Consider the following 14,644-nt stretch of genomic DNA (forward strand, 5'->3'; position numbering starts at 1 on the left):
GGATAGTTGATCCCAGGAAGTGATACATCTGCAGAGCGTCTGTTCCTACCTGCGTCCATGTCATTATACTTGTAAAAATGAACAAATGTGAGCAGTACTTTAATAGAAAATAACCAACCTTCTCATAATTATGTAAATAAACTAAAAAAATATAAGCTTTTAATTGGATGTAAAAAAATTTTTATTATCAGATATAAACAGCACAAACGAAATCAAGATTTTAGATTGATCATGTTAATAAAAATGTGCCTAGAAAGAGATATTGTGGACACTAAACCTTCCAATGATACAATGTTTATGTGTGTTTTCTGCATTGCTGAGTGTGAATAAAGGAAGTCTACATTCTAAATAAATTCCACAGGATATATTTGATCTTGAAACGTTTTTACTCGTCAGATTTTAAACTTTGATCTGGAAGCTTTGGTCATTTTCTTGGTGGAAAACAAAAACGGTGACTTAAACGAAGCAAGCACTGGAGCGAATGAACACACTCTTAGTGGGTATTATTAAGAAATTCTAAAATGAGTTTGGTCGGTGCTGTGATGAGGCTACTGATAAATAGCATTATGCTCCAGGACAGCTTCCCACACTGACGGCTCCAATCACCAAAACCGTCTTGCTGAAGCTTGCTGGTCTCTTGTTGATGGTCAGGTTCTTCATGCAGCCCACGTAGGGCTTCCTGGTAGCAACGCTGCCTGGGAGGAAGTCATCTGAGAAGAACAGGAAGTTGGTTAGGAAATGTGTGACTTTGCTCCAAGGAGCTGCTGGCATTGCTTTCTCACCTGGAGCTCCACCGATAAATATCGGCTTCCTGGTGTCCATGGAGCGGGGGTTCACAGGGCCCACAACGTGTTTGACCTCAGAGTCCACATCCAGCTGGACAACGTTGGCATCCCGGATCACTGTGGGCACAATGATCATTGGACTACATTTATATAGAGGTTGATTTATACAGAAAACACTGCAGAAAAAAAAACTAAGTAAGAGAAACTGAGTTCCACTGGAAGGGAATGGAGCAAATAGAACAACCTGACAGATTCAGTTTTAAAATTATCTTCTCATTTCAATTTCAGTTCAGCTTATTTATGTAGCACCTATTAACACATGTACTTTACAAAGAGAGAAAAAAAGTTTCAGTGCAGTTATACAGACATTCCAATTGATCTAATTTTCTCAAACGATGCATCTTATAATTTCTTTAATATTAATGTTTAGGAGTGACCCAGCCAGAGTCTGGATTCTGTCTGAGAATCTGTAGGGAGTGCTAAAATTAGGGCGATGGTGAAAGCTTACTATGCTTCTAAAGAACGTTTTTCTACCGACTATTGAGCAGGTTGTAAATATTGTCGGACACTGTATTATTTAATAAAATGTGAAACACAAAATGCCAGGTATGTATATATAATTTTGGGTTCAACTGTAAAAGAATTACCAGTAAAAATCTGAAAAGTGTGGCATGCATTTCTGTTCAGCCCTCTGAATCTTTTGCCAGTTTTACAAGAGTAAATGTTATGTTATTGAGTTCTGTCAGATATGATGGAAACTGTCTGTAAACATAAAGTTTTAACTTTTGCCACAAAATCTCAATTGAAAACAAGATACTTTTCTCGTGTTTAAAGTAAAATAATCTGCCAGTGGAACTACTACTTTTTTATCAATATTAAGAAATTACCGACTTAAAATAAACTCCTATATCTTGCTGAAAAGTTGTAAATTAGTATTGACTTATTTTAATCGTACCAAGATATTTGTACTAGAAACTAGGCAAAATATTTGGTAATTTTTGGTGCTTTTGCAGTGAATGCAGTTGGTGGAACTGTATGAATACAATTACACATTTTGTTTCCTAAAAACATAAAACATGAAACCAGGCATGATTCTTTTTCCACCTCATTGGACAGTCAGTCAACAAAATACTTTTGAAGTTTATGCTTGCAGAGTAATAATTTGTGAAATTGCAAAGAGCCGTGAATAGTACTGTTGCCCAGATCATCCATTTTCACCGTGCTTCCCTATTGTGTGATTCTGACCTGTTATTCTGTGCCAGGAGTCGTCACACACACCGTGTCTCGGTGACACCTTCGTGGAGAACTCATGTTTTCCGTCATGAACGACAACAACCACCTGGGAGGAGAAAAAGGAAATATTTTGACTGACTGGTCAGAAAGAGTCTGTCCTATTCACATTATGACTGTTAAGACTCACCGCTCCTTGATGGATGTACATTATGAAGTAACCCCCAGCCGTGCGCACATGCAGTAGCACCGCTGAGGCCACACGAGGGCGCACCTCCATTGTTAACTCGAACCTCAATCCCAGCTCAAAGGATTCATCTGAAGGAAGGAAGAATCACATTCAGCATTTAACAGATGTTTTGAATATCTTGACCACACAGGCCCATAACTCTGGATGTTCAGCATGTATTATATCGGTCAGGATGGATGGAGATGTGATCAAAGCAATGTTTTCCCTGTCAGCACCCTCCATCTCCCTCTTCTACTGACATAGTTTGTCTGCAGCTGCTAAAGATATGAGGTCATTTTACCTAGCTACACATTTTTTCATTGCACACAAGTTTGTGAGACACAAAGGAACTTATGACCTGATGAACTAGCAACATAACAGATGGTCAGTTTTGCATACTGGAAAATATATTAGGTGGTTAAACTGTGGAGGATAAATGAACAAAATCAGCATCTAGATGGCATCTAATTAGATCTAGAACATTATATTAGGCTGTGTTTAAAGCTGCAAGGAAACTTTTATAACAATAGTTTTTTAAAATATATTTGTTCAAACTATCACTATGTTGCGAGACAGATAAATTGTGAAAAGAAAGTTCCATTGCCTCAAGGTCCTCTGTGGTCCTACTGCCATCTCCAGAAATACCCAGCTCAGTCAGAAACAGCCAATCAGAGCCAGGTGGAGGGTCTTAGCGCTGTCAATCAACCTCATGTAAGCGCTGCTCAAGATTGCCAGTTTGCTACAGCTCTGCTAATGGTAGAGGAACAACTTAACCGTTTATCCATCATAATCGGTGGCCATGCTAACTAGCCTGAGCATTCACAGGAAAATAACTGTTGGAAATCAGCTATAGCATAGCAGAGAGCAAGGGGGAGGGTGTGAGCAGCATGTACACAAGAGTGAATGACAGTGATGAGACCCTCCTCCTGGCTTTGATTGGTTGTTTCTGACCAAGCGGTGTATTTCTGGAGAAAGCAGTGGTTACATAGAGGTTACATAGAGGAGTCAGAGAAGCTGGAGTTTTTTTACACTCATACTACCAAGACAGTGATGGTTTTAACAAATATGTAAAAAAAAAACATATTTTTAAGCGCCTTTAACTATAGCACTCGGACAATGCAACAATAGGCTGACAGGATGAGGGGAGGAGAGCGCAAGTAGTGGGCGGAGCTTTGGCAAAGGTCGGACTTCCAATGGGTTCCAGGCAAGTTTTATCTGATTTAACTTCAGAGAGTGAGACAAAAAAAGTTGTATGTGACATTTTATTTTCTCTATGCACAATTCTGGTTTCAACTGTATATGTAGGGAAACTGAATTTGTGAAACAACATACCCAAAACCACATATCCTCCCTCCTCTGAGAAGTACGTTCCATCCTCAGAGAGTCCTTCAAAACATGGACCGACCCCGAAACTCTCAGTCGCAGAGGACAGCCTCCGTCCATTAAGCTGAAGGTTCTTCAAACAGCCAGTGAAGCTGTAAGCAGAGTTTCTCTGCAGGAAATACAAACACACTGAACTTTAATTTCCAAATCAGAAGCACAAACTGCTACAAAGTTCATGTTAAGCACACAGCAAAAAAGGAATCTTCCAGTAAGTTCTCTCTCTTTTCTCCAACTCCAGAAGATGTTCTGCCGATACTGATGTCCATAAAGGGGAGAGGACAGAAGGGGCAGTGTATGATGTTTTTCTTTTACTGTGCATCATCTCAATATGGCTGCACAGAAACTGATCATTACTTGATTATGTTTAGCAAAATGCTAAAAGTGATATTCCTAGCTATTTATTTGCTAATGTTAACTTAGGTGTACAGCTATAGTTACTTTACAGTGGAAAATTATTCATAATTCGTGAATATTTTCACAGTTTGTGATGTTTTAACTGCAACATTTGATTTGTTTAAAAAGGATTTTATGCAAATACCTAGAGGCCGTAAATAGAAATATTACAAGAATAATACATGATTAACTGAAAATAAATCTGAAAAGTGTGGCATGCATTTGTATTTCTCCCCCCCTAAAATGTACTTTGTAGAACCACCTTTTTGATGCATGTCAGCGCACATATAGTAACAAATATGCAAATTCTTCATAAAATAGCTCAACCTCTGTCCGACTGGCTGGAGATGACAGCAACAGCAACTTTGAAGCCTTGTGACAGATTTCAGTTGGGTTCAGGTATGGACCCAGGTAACACCAACTTGGTGAAAAATTTTCCTATTTGCAAATATTTAAAAATATATTCAAAATAAAATGCTATTTGCGGAGCTGAAATATGTAGGTCCAATTTTACTTGACATGCTATTAGCTGACATTTGCAAAACAGCCAATTCAGACGCAGCATTTATTTTCCTTTGTGCTGACTGGCACTGTTGGGGGTCTTATCCCCCAACAGTGGGGATAAGACTGTAGATGTTAGCTTTTGCAGTAGCAACTAGAAAATTCCTGCAGAAATTTTAAAGGGGCATGCCAAAGTGTGCCCGTCGGCTTTGAGCCAGTGTTTTTATACTAAAAATTAGCATTAATGCTAAAGAAAGCTGCAACGTAGTCAATAACCTGTGGAGAGGCAGAAGCATGTAGAATAATCTGTACTTGTACCATTCATTATGTTAAAATTGATGCATATGCTAAAATTAGCCAATATGCTAATGTTAGCTCAAATGCTGGCAGTAGGATGTGGAGCAACACGACCATGTTGTTTTAATTTTACTACTCTATTCAGTATACTAAACATTTCTAATTAATGAGAAAATTAGGTAAAAGCTAACTTTAGGTAAAAGTGCTAGTGCACTAGTCATAGACAGTGAAATGCTAACTTTTGTACAAATGCTAATGACCTGCCTTGCTGAGCATCACCGCTCTTTTCCTACGAATCCTCTTCCGCTCTCTGTCAGGTTTGTGATCTGTAGCATCGCAGGCGCTGCGTCTGTGCCGCTGGTTCCTTAAAGGAGCAGCGACGTTATTTTCTGTCCATAGACTTTTAATCAGCTATTTATTCTTATTTATGTCAGATTTTAACATGGGGGGACATATGTGTAATGGTTATAGTCTTGAATCAGTAGTATAATGCTGAAAACACAAGCAGTTGTAAATACCAGAAAACCCTACAGTGCAGTCCTGGGGAGCTGCAGTTCCAGACACTCTGTTCTTCTGTTGCTATGGTAATTAATCCCCTGCAGCTGTGAGAGCCAAAGAGCGGGAAAATCCTCTTCAGACACAGTTTCTATACTTGGGAGACACCAGGCGTCAGTCTGAAGGACCCTGACAAAAAGCATAAGCCCTAGCAAATTTTTGTAAACATTGTACATGAGCAGGCATGTGTATCTATGTTATGACCAACTTTCAGACCAATAGGGCGATATTTATGCCTGTGAGGGGGATTTAAAAAGGGTTTTTGAGTCAGCCATAAACAGTCCTGTGTGTGTGTTTCATAGAGAAAGATTACTGATTCTGTGAGACACAAAATCTCAAATTTTTTAGTTTTTATTAATTTATGTAATCATTTTAACTCCAATCCCCAATAAAAGTAATAGCTCCCTTCTCGGGTACGAGCCGCACGTTTTGATACCACTTTTGTGGGTGGGCACACAGCGGTACGAGCCGCATTAACGGTGACGGAAGAATAAATATATAATAACTAGAAAAATAGCTGTTCCTAGCGAAACAGCCGTGAGAATGCATATTTGCAGAATGACTGCTGCAGAAATGCAAGAAAAAGTAGAGAAAAGTTTAAGGAGTAGAAGAAAGTAGAAGAAAGTAGAAGAAAGCAGAAGAAAGCAGAAGATAGTGGAAGAAATAGAAATAGTTGAAACTATTGAATAGTGAATATACTATATTAATATATTTAATAGTGAATTAATAGTGAATTATACTGCATAAATTATACAATTATATAATATATAAATTATAGCAGAATTCAGCAGAAGCAGGAGTTTGTGTGCAACCTGAATTATTTGAAAAAGTGAAACAGAGTTTAAGAAAGAGCATAATTGAAACAACAGGAAAAAATTTGTGCAATCCCAGGAATAGTTGAAACAATTGAATAGTGAAACAGTAATAAGTATAACAAGCAAAGCCAGTGATGCAGCACCTGGGATTGCACAACTTCTCGCTAACTGCACTGGTTGTTATTCTATGAGAGCATGCTCCGTCTGTCTGTACGTCGCAAATAACATGGTTAAAAACATTTAATGTCTTAACTGATTTCCCATAATTAATTCCAAGTATTTAATGTACTGTTTTTATAGTCACCAACTGTGTGTGTAACGTGTTTCGTGTGCTGAGGAGCGATCGAAAACGGCATGTTACTCGAGACGGCAAACGCCATACAGATTCGAGGTGAGGTATTCAGTTCTCTGCCTCATCGCTGGGGGCGCTCATGAACCCAGATATTGTAACTCCACAAACGAAGAAGGGAGAACGTAACGGCAGAGAACGCCAAGCAGAACGTCAGAGACATTCAGGAGCACTTGGATATTTTCACTTCGAAAGATTTGGCACCAGTTTGGCACACACACACTATATATCAGTGACGTACGGTGAGGTTCATTGCTGGTGAGGCACTGACTTATGACTTAGACACCATGCATGCTATTGGACCTACGGAAATTTCGCGCATGCATACAACGCTGTGGGGCAAAAAGACTAATATTTTACATGTCATCTATAGCCGCGTTAACTCAGTGAAACTTAAATGTAGGTATTAATTTCGTGCTATGATCCACAGCAAAGTGATCTGTTTTCCCCAAGCTACGCAGACTCGCTGCCATAGCAACTGACAATAATGCCACTTTATGTTTTAGGATTTAACACCAAAAAAAAATCAAGAATTTTGCACACACAACAAATCATTCAGTCTGTTGTTGTAGTACGTTTTAAGCTTAATGTTTTATTAATAAATTATTGCTGTGGTAGATTAGCTACCGCTTCTACTTTACTGAATTATTTAAACATTAACTGTAGCCCACCAAATGCACATTTCATTAAAAAACTAAACAAAAACATCTTATTGCTGTCTTACCTTTACCTATCAATGAAATCCATGCACCCCTAATTCTGCACAAAAATATCTGTTCATCCAAAGCCAAGTTGATCCTCGGCATGTCTTTTCTACTCGGTTTGAGAATCATCAAACTGTCTTGAAGTAAAACCTTCAGCTCCGGTGTTGGTCTTCCTTTAGTTATCATCTCCTGCTTCAATTGAAAATCCACTTTAGAAAACTGTTTAAGGGTAGAAATGTAATCTTTCATGTTGACGTCGGAGGAGAGAAGAAAACAAATATATCGCTGTACTTTACTTATTTACTGTGTGGCTAGCTCCATGGCTAGCTCACTGTGTATTACTCTGCAGTTGTGCAGTCACAATATCTGGGATCATGAGCGCCCCCAGCGGTGAGGCAAGAGAACTGCCTGCCTCACCTCGAGTCTGTTCTCTGCCGATTGTTATCGCTCCTTCGCACACAAAACACGATACACACACAGTTAGAGACAAAAAACAATGTGCATTATATACATAAGCAAAATTATGGAAAATAAGACCATATATTAAATGTTTTTAGCCATTTTATTGCTGGCGTACAGACAGGACGAACAGGCTCCCATAGAATGGCAGCCAGTGCAGTTAGCGAGAGGTTGCGCAATAGCACGTGAGGCTAAGCTCGCTGCTTCCTCACCGGCTTCGCTCCTGAGGTTTTACAGTCATGTTTTTGGACTGTGGGAGGAAACCGGAGTACCCGGAGAGAACCCACGCATGCACAGGGAGAACATGCAAACTCCATGCAGAAGGACCCCAGGCCGGGAATCGAACCCAGAACCTTCTTGCTGCAAGGCAACAGCTCTACCAACTGCGCCACTGTGCCGCCTACCAATTAAACCCAGAAATTAAATAATAATTTCTGGGTTTTTGCCAACGCTAAAGAGAACACTCACCTTTAATGCTTTTCTTTATTATCATTATTATTTATTTTTTTAGCTTTTAAAAAGAGGCTTGAAGTCATATATGAAGTATATATGACTTCAATATATATATATATATATATATATATATATATATATATATATATATATATATATATATATATATATATATATATATATATATATATATATATATATATATATATAGTGAAACTTAGTGAAGGTATACCAGAATTCAGCAGAAGCAGGAGTTTGTGTGCAACCTGAATTATTTGAAAAAGTCAAAAAGTGAAACAGAGTTGAAGAAAGAGCATAATTGAAACAACAGGAAATTAGTGCAATCCCAGGAATAGTTGAAACAATTGAATAGTGAAACAGTAATAAGTATAAAAAATTAGTGGAAACAGTAAACCAGAAATATTTGAAGGAGTAAAACAGAGGAAAACCAAAAGCAAAAAGGTTCAGAAGAAGTAGAAATGTTTGATATATGAATTGATAAAATTGATTAAAGATAGTAGAAGATCTTAAAAGATAGTAAAACCAGTAAAACCAGAAGGCAAACAGAAAAGTAGACAAGCAGAATGCATAGACACAGATAAAAACAGAGCACAAGAAGAAAATACATTGAAAGAATAGGAGAAAGTGTGACAAGGTTGTACTCCAGAGGAGTTTAACAGAAAACAGTAAATCCTGTAGTAATTATAGTAATAATTCCATAAAGTAGACACTAGTGGCTATATTTTAATGCATAAAATATTTCTCTACAGTGAAATATGTATGAACAGCATAATTTTGTTTGTCAAACAGCAGAAAAAGTTCAAAAACGGCAGTTCGCCGAATTTCCCCATTCATTTCAATGGGCAAAATATTTGCACAAAAGTGCAATTATTTCAAAAAGTGCAATAGTGAAGGTTACCAAAAGTCATAGCACCATTCTCCTGAAGGAGCTGAACGTTTTGATATATAATTTAGTACAATTAGTGAAAGATAGTGAAAGTAGTTAAGCGACAAAAAACGTACGGAAGTCAGAATAATAATAATAAAGAAATACAGAAACACTATAAGTGAGAATGCAGAATGCATTCTCACTGATAATAAAGAGACATTCTATTGGGTGTAGAACAATAGGTGCCTGCCATGCAATGCATGGAGGCAGTACTGACTTGCTTCGCAAGTCAGTACTGCTCTCCTTATGCATTGCTATGGCATGCCCCTAATAAGACTGTTTCCACTGTGCTTATTAATGCACATTAAGTGATATTTGACATTTGAACTGTTAAAATAGGAAGTTAAAAGCATTTTGAGAGGGGTTCTCAAGTGTTAAATACTTGCAGGCAGTTCCACTGAATACCAGCGCTACACTGTAACTCATACCTGAATATTCCTTTGTGCTTTTCCTGGAGGAACTCCTCCGACAAAGAGGGAGTCGCTGACACGCCAGGGGACATTGTTTGCCTGAGCTCCGTCCTCAAACTCTGTCAGCCTGTCGATAGTTATTCGCCCCATACTCCCATCACGGACACAAACAATCTGAAGCAAAAAGAACAGGTTATCAGTCTGAAACACGAGAGAACATATGTCATCAACATACAAAAAAAACGCACACTGTGAACTTACACTGTGCCATGCACCATCATCATATTTCTCTTCACTCCTAATTTGAACCTTCTGGTCTCCCACACTGAAACTAAACACGAGTTTTCCATCGGCCACAAACAGAGCCATAAAGTTGTCCTCTTGGACATCTGATGCATAAAAGATGAGGCCGAAAGGTGACTCCATCTTCAGGGACAGAGACAAGTGGCACCTGGAAGACGAAACATGGATCAAGTTATGGATGTAGAAACAAAAGCATGCATGAACACAGCAAGCTTTGAGCAGACACCTGGCTTACTACGAGCAGGTTGTGGGCCTGACACACCTGTCAGACAGAGAATCAGGAATTCCCTCGTAGTGCTGTCTGCTGTTGGCAACGCCGCCATAGTGGAAGGCTTGGCGAGTTGATCTAGGTCTGGGGGAGAGATGGCAAGACTGGACGTTTGGCTCTGATGACTCCAGATTAGAACTAGGCAGTTCTGGAAGATGACTGGACTTATCTCTGGCAACCTGTGAAAAGCATTGTTGGGTAAGAATTGATCCTTCTAGGTTTCACTATGGGCAGCAATAGATTCCCAAAGATCTCAAGTAGGCATGTCTGCAGGTGAAGTAAGCGTTTCCAAAGGATAAAGGAAACGCCTGCATGTCATTGCAGGCGTTTCGGAAGGACCATCCAATCCAACGTCTGATTGGATGAAATGAGCGTCGGCCGTTCGACCTTTTCTTTTTTTAAAACACTGATACCTTACATCTCTGACAACAGCCTTTCATTTATTTATTTATTTAGTTTCACGAGCTTGCTGTTGTAGCCTGGGGTATCGGGAGACTTTTTAGTAGGGATACACGATATTATCTGCAGGGTATCAGTACCAGCTGATATTAGAACGCCTGGTTACATTCCAAAATATAATAACCAATCATATTTTGCGCTGTAGAAACAAGTCTGCAGAAAACCAGCTCTCATTGATCTAGGCAGACGACTGAGCAGAAGATGAGGAGCACGCATGACCCAACCGAGCTGCTGTGTTTGTTTTACCTTTTGTTTAGCTTTAGAAGACCCCCTGTGGTGAGACATCAGTGCAGCGGGAGGTTGCTGTACCGGACAGTTCTCCAGGGAAACATTCACCTTCTTGGTGTACTTCTGGAAGTCCTCACCCTCAATGTCTCGGTCTTGTCTACAGACATAGAGTGACAGGGACAGAATACAAATTGCATTAGAACATAGCGAAAACTCTTCATTCTCATGGTTCTTAGTACTGAACAGAAGGAGGCCTGTGGAGCCAGATGGAAGCTGTGTTCACAGTGTGGTGGAGACTTACCTGCTGATGTATGCATGGCTGATGCAACCAGTGAAATTCTTTAAGCTGCTGCTTGGAGAGCCTCCATAGTAAAATGTCTTTATAGGAGAATCAGAAGAGGACTTTGCAGCTGACGGCGATCGCTTTGTCTCCTTTTTCTCTTTGTCGTCCACTATCAGTAAATTCCTGAGGTGAAGCAGAATGAAGTAGTTAGAAACCTTTGTTGTAACACTGCAGTATTTAACTTTTACAGTTTTTTTTTTTGCTTATTTGTTGAAATTGTCACTATGGTGTGACAGTTTAATATGAGACAAATCTGTGAAAAAAATGGAGCTCCTCTGCCTTATCCCAGTGCCAACTAGAAACAACCAATCAGAATCAGGAGGCAGGTTTTAGAGCCTTCAATCACCCTCTGCTCACCTCCCCCTCTTACTCCACCCCGTGCTCTCTACTACCCTACAGCTAGCATAGCCTGTTATGAATGCTCAAGCTAGTTACAGTGGCCACATATGACGCAGGATAAACAGTTTTCCTGTAGTAGTAAATTGTTTCTCCACCATTAGCACATTTAGCAGTGAGTACATGAGGACCACTTGACCATCTTGAAAAGTGATCACAATAGAAAAATACTAAAAAGCTTAAAGATATGTTTGATTTATGTTTTCAACATGAGGCAGCTTCCCTCTGGTTGTCTGCTTGTACAGAGCATTTCTCTGCAGATGCATTTGACAGTCACGTAAAGCTGTTCTGTTTGGGTTCGTCATGGTAACCCAGTGGTCTCTCTCTCATCCCAGCCATTCTTCCCCTAATAAATAAAAACATCATTTGAAACCTCCGACCTCTGCTTGTTCACTGAAGCCAGTAAGAAGTGTGTCCTTCCGTCGTTGTATTGCTTCTTCTGTGATTTGACCTTTAACCCTCTGTGGTTCAGTGTGACCGCTCCGTTCTCCAGCGCGATGCTGAACTCATCAGACTGAGGAGGAATGTCTTCCAGTTAGTCAGGCAAGTATTAAAGAACTTGTTTCTTTAATACTCATCAGATGTGATGCATTAAAAAAATCATTCAACAACATTACTTTATAATATCTCGCAGTGTTTCAACAAGTTTTTCTGTCATGGACAACCTGCTCCCAGGATTACATGGACGATAAAACTCAAATTGATCATTACTTTGGAAGGAAATGTCACTTTCACAGAATTTTAGGAGTGTCAGAAAATGAGACAAAAATGTGACATAGAAACGTTTGTGGAAGTTTGTGGAATGCGTGTGTGTAAGATGTTTTTACCCCTTGAGCATGGTAGAACAGTAGTCCACTGGGCTGCAGCGTTCTGAAGTTAAGCCCTCCTTCGAAGTTGTCGAAGGGTGAGATTTTTGCGGTGGATCCCAGGTAGCTGTGGCCACTGAACGAAGCTTCGCGGGACATCTGGTACAGAAACACACACTGCAGTTTCAGAAACTCTTCATTTCTCAGACAGAACATTTAGAGGCTATTTAGAAACCACTTATTTGACTCTGACCACACCTCCCCCACTCAGCTCCTTTAATTAGCAAACACCTAGTGGAACTGTGCTTATGAGCTATTTCTCAATCCTAATGACTGTTAACGGCATCATAAAAGACGAATTGTTGAGATGACATGCTAAAGGGAGAGTGTTGGAAAGAGTAGGAGCTTCTTAAAGAGACAGAAGGCAATTTCAAGTCAAAAAGTCAAATTTCTTTTGTGTTGTTTTCGATATGTATTTTCATTATGGCTGAAGGTAACACAAGCTGCATTTCCATTGACTGTATAATTCATAAACTACAATTCCGAAAATAAATTACCTTAATGGAAACACGCCAATTTGGAAAAAACTCTCGGTTTTAAATAAATATTTTTGGTCGGCAAGATGAGGTGATTTTGTTGGCCTTATCAAAATTAGTGTATTTTGCAAAACTGCAATTGAAACTTTTCATGTGTGAGTCATGTGATCAACAACAGGATGTTACTACTGGTGGAAAAGATGAAGAAGACAACAGGAAGTGATGGGAGAAGGATGGTGCGGGTAGTTTTTAACACCTTATTGCATGTACAAACTTATTCACATGTGATTTCAATTGTGTTATGGAAACTCCGCAATTACGTATTTATTATTATTTTTAATTAACAGAATATTGGAAAAGCCTTATGTACTTTTGTAATAGAAACACAGCTACAGTTACTTTATTGTACCATAAAATGGCACTTTGTGATTGGAAAATACATGATACTGCCCCTTTAACATCAGGGCCAGTAAAAGTAGCACCATTGTTTTTGTGATAAATTACCTTGGTTTTAATGTCAGATCATTTTTTCTCTCTCTGAATAAATGTACTTGAATTAGAAGTTGAGTATTTCTTCTCAATTATCATTGTGTGAAAAAACTACTTCAATAAAAACTTGATTTATTTTAGAGCTAATTTTACATCTTTATTAGGGACTGTTTAATCATCTCTAAATTTGTTTTGCATAAATCCTGCCTCATGCTTTCTGATTTTAATTAGCAATTGTTTTTTTTTTCCTTGGGGGAAACTTGTCCATTTTGCACTTGCTATGCTAACTTGAGGAGCAAAGTACCTTGATAAATTTGATTGGCAGCCAATCAGAAAGATGAGCATGGTATTTTAACATATTTTGTAATATAGATTGAAAAACAGTCTATATTTTATTATACAAAATACACTCAAAATGTACTAGATAATTAATTTTTTCTCAACTTCGCTCCAGCTTTCTGAGACCCTCATACAGCCGACTTTGAAAAACACTGTCTTAGTGCTTCGGATTACAGCTAGAGATAAGCACTCTGTCCATCGAGTGTAGGAGTGTGAGTTGATAAATTGGTCTCTTACAACCAACTCCTCTGGGCAGCCGCTGCTGATCCCAACAGTACCAGGCTCCTCCAGCAGGTTAAAGTCTTTTTTCTGGAACAGGAATCCTTTGACACAACCCTTCAGGCCAACCACAGAAGACAGCTCCGGCCTGTGTGGATACATCTCGTTAAATCATTTCCTTTGTGAAACTACAGACGTTCAACTTCTAATCGACAGGGTTTCTTTGGTTGCAGGTAGCGACTCACCTGGATTGGAGGATGCTGGAGGGAGCTCCACCGATGTAGATATCTGAGAAAGGCAGGGAGGTTTGGGGATTCTCGACAGTTTTAACAAGGGTCTTGTCCACCAGTAGAATAACTTTCTTTAACATATGGTAGAACACTGATACCTGTTAAACAGAGACAGTTGTAACAATATTTTGGATCACAGGAACATTATAAAAAATAAAAATAAGAAGATGATCTACCTCGTGGTATTTTGCATCGTTTATTTGAAACTTAGGTGAGTTATTCTCCAGAAGTTTTGGTCCATTGCTGAAGCTAAAGTCGTATGTTAGGCGCAGGAAGCCATTCTTTATCTCTAAAAGGAAAAAATTTTTCTGGAAAGAAAGAACGAACATTTTTCAGGACTCAAATATTTTAAATGTTTAACTAATGGAAATTAACTTTTACAAAAAGCAGCAATACGGACGCTTACAAGTCTGTCTTTCATTAACAAGACCAGCAGAAGGTCTTCAATATGACACT

At 39.0% G+C, this 14,644-nt stretch overlaps 1 protein-coding gene across 3 annotated transcripts in view; it reads right to left on the minus strand.

The window, feature by feature from the left end:
• Window positions 1-157: 157 nt before the first annotated feature.
• The window catches only part of lama4 (laminin, alpha 4), a 43,676-nt gene continuing 29,189 nt past the window's right edge, over window positions 158-14,644 (minus strand). The window contains exons 26-40 of one of the 3 annotated variants that reach the window (XM_008398526.3): window positions 14,365-14,496; window positions 14,144-14,286; window positions 13,917-14,046; window positions 12,337-12,474; window positions 11,890-12,023; window positions 11,072-11,236; window positions 10,789-10,927; window positions 10,078-10,262; window positions 9,774-9,963; window positions 9,531-9,686; window positions 3,577-3,736; window positions 2,206-2,333; window positions 2,031-2,124; window positions 783-902; window positions 158-710 (exon numbers count right to left, since the gene is read on the minus strand). In XM_008398526.3, the coding sequence (XP_008396748.2) occupies window positions 565-710; window positions 783-902; window positions 2,031-2,124; window positions 2,206-2,333; window positions 3,577-3,736; window positions 9,531-9,686; window positions 9,774-9,963; window positions 10,078-10,262; window positions 10,789-10,927; window positions 11,072-11,236; window positions 11,890-12,023; window positions 12,337-12,474; window positions 13,917-14,046; window positions 14,144-14,286; window positions 14,365-14,496 (2,160 nt within the window). In that variant the 3' untranslated portion in view covers window positions 158-564. Of the gene's footprint in view, window positions 711-782; window positions 903-2,030; window positions 2,125-2,205; window positions 2,334-3,576; window positions 3,737-9,530; window positions 9,687-9,773; window positions 9,964-10,041; window positions 10,263-10,788; window positions 10,928-11,071; window positions 11,237-11,889; window positions 12,024-12,336; window positions 12,475-13,916; window positions 14,047-14,143; window positions 14,287-14,364; window positions 14,497-14,644 lie in introns of those variants that run through there. The other 2 variants (XM_081602698.1, XM_081602699.1) reach the window with 2 other exon arrangements.

The sequence above is a fragment of the Poecilia reticulata genome, chromosome 21, assembly GCF_904066995.2.
Source record: "Poecilia reticulata chromosome 21, P_reticulata-male-v2, whole genome shotgun sequence".
Classification (NCBI taxonomy): domain Eukaryota; kingdom Metazoa; phylum Chordata; class Actinopteri; order Cyprinodontiformes; family Poeciliidae; genus Poecilia; species Poecilia reticulata.